This window comes from Rhamphochromis longiceps, linkage group LG7, assembly GCF_057381845.1.
Source record: "Rhamphochromis longiceps isolate RC_006_pf linkage group LG7, R_longiceps_female_GT1.1, whole genome shotgun sequence".
NCBI lineage: Eukaryota > Metazoa > Chordata > Actinopteri > Cichliformes > Cichlidae > Rhamphochromis > Rhamphochromis longiceps.
This window is the reverse complement of record NC_140563.1, coordinates 60,156,554-60,162,614: the sequence shown is the minus strand read 5'-3', so window position 1 is coordinate 60,162,614 and position 6,061 is coordinate 60,156,554. Positions and strand designations below refer to the sequence as shown.

The following is a 6,061-nucleotide window of genomic DNA, read 5'->3' as shown; positions in this document are numbered from 1 at the left end:
AGCTTAGTTCGGGAGTTATGTTTAGCATGTATTTTTTTGTCTTTTGGTTTTATGTAGTGATTAGGTACCACTGTTCCTTGTAGGGTGGCTGGTTTGGGTTTGATACTGTGAAGGTAGCCACAATAACTTTGGTCATGAATGACCAAAGCACAACATCACACCATTGATGAGTCTATTACAGCCTGAAGCTCACACTTTGGCAGTGCACATTCTGTTCCTCCTTGCACAAAGGACCAGTTACTGGTCCTCCTAATGGCTTAAGGATCGTATATTGCACTGTCCAGCTCTCCTAGAGTAAATGCCTGTCTCCTGCAATATCCTCCATGTTCTTGAAGACTGTACTCAGAGGCAGTTCTAGCAATGGGATTTATTAATGGGACCTCCTGGAAGAAATGGGGCTCCTCTGCCCCCTCTGTAGGGCTAAGGTGTTGTTTTATACAACCAGTAGTGACTCTGATCCTAGGCAAACGCAAAACTAATGAAACAGTGAAAAAAAAAAGTGGGGGGGGGGGGGGGCTTTTGTAAAAGCATTTGTGTTTTGGGAGTTGCCTCATTCTAGGGCACCAGCTGTTAATTTCACTGTTTGAATTTTGGATTCTTTTGTTGTAGTATTTTGAGTTTTGTACTATTTCACTTTTAGGCCTTAGTTGTTTAATTATCTTTACATGCTATATAGCATATTTGCTCATCTGTCTGCACACACATATGGACTTGAGTGTATGGTGAAACATTAAGAGTTTGTTTCACTGGAACTAAGAGGCCAAACATAATTACTATACATCATTACTGCACAATTACATAATACAACACCACAATTACAACACCACACCAGAATGCCCCCTTCACCCAACTTTACATTTAGCACACTTCAGACAGACAAGTACTGTCTCCCAGAAACTACCAAATCCAGACTCATTCATCGGCTTGCCAGATGGAAAACACATGTCCACTACTCTAGTTTCCAGTGGTGGTGTGCTTTATACTACTACATCCAATGCTTTTCTTTGGGCTTGGTGATGTAAGGGTTGGATGCAGCTGCTCAGCTATGGTAAGCTATTCCATGAAGCTCTCTACACACTGTTTTTGAGCTCATCTGAAGGCCAAATGGCATTTGGGGATCTATAGTGATTGACACTACAGAAAGTTGGTGACCTCTGTGCACTGTGCTGTGGGATAATACAGTCAGACAGGTATAGTTCTCGTGCCAACCATCATACCCAAACATCCCTGTCAGATTGCCAGATGGCCAAACATCTGATGCTTTGTATTGTGCTTGGTAATGCAAAGCTCAGATACAGCTACTTAGCCATAAAAATCCATCCCATGAAGCTCTATTTGCACTGTTCCTGAGCACATCTGAGGGTTACATGGAATTTGGAGGTTTTTAGTGACTGACATTACAGAAAGTTGGTGTTCTCCATGTACTACAAGCCTCAGCATCTCTTGACTCTGTTCTGTGATTTTATGTGGCCAACCATTTCGTGGCTGAGTTGCTGTCTTTCCCAATCACTTCACTTTTGTTATAATACCACTAAAAGTTGACTGTGGAATTCACTGAGCTCCTCAGAACTTGTGAGAGATTCTTTTAGAAATGTTTGTAAAAGCAGCCTTGCCTGTCTAGGTGCTTGATTATATACACCCGAGGTTATAGAAGTGATCTGAACACCTGAATTCAGGGATTTGAATAGGTGAGCAAATACTTTACACAATTCAGTCTATTCTTAGGTCTGCTTACTTTTAGTATAGCTTTTGAATTCTTTTGTTACAGCTGAGATTTAAATCATTGGGTTTTCAGTTTTGATACCTCTCATACTTTTCTTTTATCCTGTTTTCAAGTTTGCATGTTAGAATCTGCTGTCTATGTCTTTACTTTGTGTTTTACCTTGTTAGTCATTAGTCTCTTGCACTTAGTGTTTACCTTTACTTCCCACATGTCTTGTTTTTCTAATTAAGTTCAGTTCCCAAGCATATCCTCTCTGCCCCAATCACCCCTTAGAGTACTTATAGTTGCCGTCTTCCCCTTTGTCTTTGTCAGAACATCTGGTCTCCTTGCCATAGTGTCTCCTAGCCCCCAATGTGTTTTAGCTTCATGTCCTAGTAGTGTATAGTTTCTGTACCCTGGTGAAGCCTATTTAAATTCTTTAGTCTTCCTAATTCCTGTGCTTGGGTGTTTCGTTTGGTTTTTGTTCTTAATGCCGAAATGCGTTAGCCCAGGTTTGAGTCCAACCTGCAGGCTTTTGCTGTGTCTCTTCCTTTGCTCTCGCCTCCTCCTTCCTGTCTACTCTTCACTGCTAAACTGTGAAATAAAGTCAGCCCTCCCCCACCACCTCAAATAAAAAAAATGGTAGCAGTGTCTCCATTCTTAGTTGCATCTGAAATTCTCTTGAGCAATTCACTTAAAAACTGGGAGTGAATGTTGAGGTTTTACTGTCAATCACAGCTGATACAGATGTGCATGCTCAGCACAGCTGTCTCAAGTCAAACAAAATTCGAGAAATGAAAAATCACTTTGGATCTCTGGGTTAGTTGGCCTTTTATCTAACCTAAATCAGCCACACATGAAAAAACAACTCTGCTGCTGTGCTTGTGGTTTTGCTTCATGCAGCAGAAAGTTAACATGTATCTATGCTACTGAAAATGGGTCCTCTCATAAATCCTGCCTGCTCACTTGTGGAAAATCATAGTGGAAATTTTTCTGCAGTTTGTCATGCTTTGTGTTTTTCGCAGATGTGCCTTTCTTATAGATATAATTTAAACAGACATGCCATTCTCACATTAAAGGTTGATTTTCTGATAATTATGCTGAACAAAACACACTGATGTTTAACTATGTAATCCTGGCAGAAAAATTAGGTCATGTAAGCAACATTGCGGTCACACTGCCAAGAAAATGTCAGACCACCGACTGAATCACTGCAAGTTTCTGCCCCATCATTCCTTAGTCACAGAGATATTTTCATCCAAATTCCCTAGCTTATAAAGAAAGTATAGGTAAACCAAACTAAATGTTCCTTCCTCAAAGGCTGATTGCAGCCTTTCCTGTCTGTTTATCCTGAGTGTTTTGGCTGCAAGCTTTGATTGGAAACTCAAACATAGAGGCAAGGAAAGGTCAAGAATAATCTTGTATATTGTATCCATTCAGTCATAGTTTAAAGTGAATGTTGTTCTTTGAGTGCCTGTATTTAGGGGCTTTTACATACCTGCTTCAATCTCCTCAGGTGTTTTCTTTTTCTTCTTTGATTTTGTCTTTTCGTCTTCCACCACTTCAGTCAGCTTGTCTAACATTTCAGCATCCACTTCTTCTGCTTGTCTCCTATTCTTGGTCAGTGTTTGAGGTTCTCTCACCTGAACTCCAGCGAATTTGTTCTCCTTTACATCTTCTCGACCGCAGATCAGGGTGCAGCACAAAGTCAAGCCGACCCACAATATCAGCACCTCAGCCTTCATTTTTTCAATGACGGCACAGTACTAACTCGGATGAAACACACCAGACGTATTCCAGGAACAGCCCCAAATTTTTAGCTGTAGAAATAACTCACAGTGAGAAACATCTGACTTGCAGATGCAGGGAGTCGTCTATCTTGGGTCACCAGAATTTGAGGTCTTTAAGGAAACATGAAAGGGTACGGTTCTGCAGAGAACAAATGGATGAGCTGAGGGAGGACAAGAGCGTCTCCTCCTCCCTGGTGGAGAGTCAGCATGGACACAGGAAGAAAACCTGAATACTGAAAGTTTCAAAGCAGTCTCCTGACCGTGCGGGACTGAGGAAACTGCATCTATTTGGAGTAGATTTAACCAGCAGCAGCAGAGCAACACACCTCCCAGCTTTCTCCTCCTCTAACTCCTCTCCCACATACTCAATCACATTTCTCCTTCATGGCCCTTCACCCCCTTTTTCCCCTCAACTTCTGAGCAGAGGGGAGGAGCATCTGCCACATGTGACATTCCTATGGGGAGGCAGGAGGATTGTCAGAAAGAAGTGCTTTGCATTTGTTTTCAGAGTGACAAGGGGAATAAAAATATACTAAACCCAGTGATATTAAATATCAGGAGTTTATAAACTCAAAGTGATTCAAAACAAACTGCAGCTCAAAATTCTAGAAAAAAGTATTTTTTCAAGTTTGCAATTAAGTTCAGTCTAATTCACTTTCATCTGTCACCTCTACGAACAACAAGATGCCTGAAAGCTACTATTATGTGTTTTACTTTATGAAACAGAGGTGAAAATCACATTTCCAAAATTTGACTTTGACTAGGAATACAATTGCATCATGGTACCATACATGTTCCTTCATAAAGCTCTTTCCTCTGACACACCCACAAAGAAATGCACACATGTCATCATTTCAATACACACAAATTTGCTTGCCCACATACATCTCATATGTGTGACCCTTAAGTGACCCCTGATCTCCTGGTTCAAACATGATTCTGGGGTCACTCTTATCGAGTCCACAGTCCTTACTGAAGGAATGACTATAACTGACTATAACATTCTTTCCTCCCATAAAACGATCTTTTGCACATTTCCTGAAAGTTAGTGTAATTATTATTTTTTGCCTACTTATATCAAGATGCAACCCTAATCTCCTAATCTCTGTTTCAACACACCTTATTTGAATAATCAAAAGGGTATCAAATGTTACATCCATCTGATAACAAGGTCTTAATTTGAATCAAATGTTTTGGAGCAGGGAAACACAATGAAAAGCTAAAACAAACAGCCACAAGGACCAAAGTTTAGAAACACTGCTTTAACAGTAAGAAAAGTAGACTAACTGCACAATGTTTTACTGAGGCAACATATCAAAAAACACTATTTTAGTAAATATATAAAATCAAAATTTGTCAATAAATGACAAAATATACTTCTCCTGATATTAATGTACATATTTGCTAATATAGTTCTTCCAATTTAAGCATAGGATGCGGTGCCAATTACTGCTAACCGGATTTGGTTTCTGAAAGAATTGCTCGACCCCAAGGTCAAAAATGAGACAACGCATGGTGTCCTCTGAAATGTCTGTAGGTTTTTAGTCATCCTGGTCACGGTAGTCTAAGGAGCTTTGAAAGGAGTCCAGTCACTTTCTTTCCAGCCTCCTTACACTGTCCTGGGAGATCTCCCCCCCAGATCATCACTGAGCTTTTGGCCAGTGTATGATGCAACCTAGTAGTGTCAAATGGACTAGAACAGCGGTCCCCAACCCCCGGGCTTCGGACCGGTACTGGTCCGTGAGTCGCTTGGTGTCGGGCCGCGAGAGTTGAGGCTCAGGTGTGAAATGGTTTTCAGGGTTTTTTTTTTTTTTTTTTTTTAAATGACATCAGAAACAGCAGTATGCGACATTACGTGATGGCAGAGCTTCAGTTCATCCTTTGTCATTTTTTTTTTTTTTTTTTTTTTTTAATAAATAGGACAGGGGGAATGAATGAGAGAAAGAGGGGGAGAGAAAGAAAGAAAACCAAAGGGGAGAAGAGACGGTGAGAAGGGGGGGGAAGAGAGAGAGAGGAAAAAAAAAAAAACTCCTGGGTCACCTGTATGGAGAAAAAAAAAAAACAAACAAAAAAAACAAACAGAGGAGACAGCAAACAACAAAGAGCAACATAATAATAGAGAAAACAAAGCACCATCACAATAAACTAGCTAGCCATAGATATCAATATTTACTAAATAATAAACGATATTGTGCAGCACGCAAGATAGACAGCGCACAGTGTGCTTTGAGGTAGCAGCCAAGAAAGCTTTAGTCCGCGTCTGTGAATACCCATGTGTGCATACCTGTGTGGATCAGCATGCTTGCATTCCAAAGGTTTCTCCATGTAATGATCTGCTAGGGAGTGTGGGGGGGCCACAGCCCCGTCCTCCAGGGTGTGAAGCGGGTATGGAGGAGATCAAAACTCCAGATATCCAGAGGCCCCCAGAACACAAGAGACCATGGAAGACCAACAGAGGGGCAGCCGCGCCACTATTCCAGTAAGAGCTGAGGAGAGTCCTAGATGAGGGCTCGCCCAGCAGCCGCGGAGCAGAAGTCAGGGGGAGTTGCAGTGACGCGCCCGTGAGCTC

General features: G+C 41.4%; 1 protein-coding gene across 2 annotated transcripts in view; it reads right to left on the bottom strand.

Moving 5' to 3' along the window:
* The window catches only part of aebp1a (AE binding protein 1a), a 22,802-nt gene extending 18,906 nt beyond the window's left edge, over positions 1-3,896 (bottom strand). For both annotated transcript variants that reach the window (XM_085414638.1, XM_085414639.1), the window contains exon 1: positions 3,201-3,896. In XM_085414638.1, the coding sequence (XP_085270764.1) occupies positions 3,201-3,447 (247 nt within the window). In that variant the 5' untranslated portion in view covers positions 3,448-3,896. The remainder of the gene's footprint in view (positions 1-3,200) is intronic.
* Between the last annotated feature and the right edge of the window lie 2,165 nt (positions 3,897-6,061).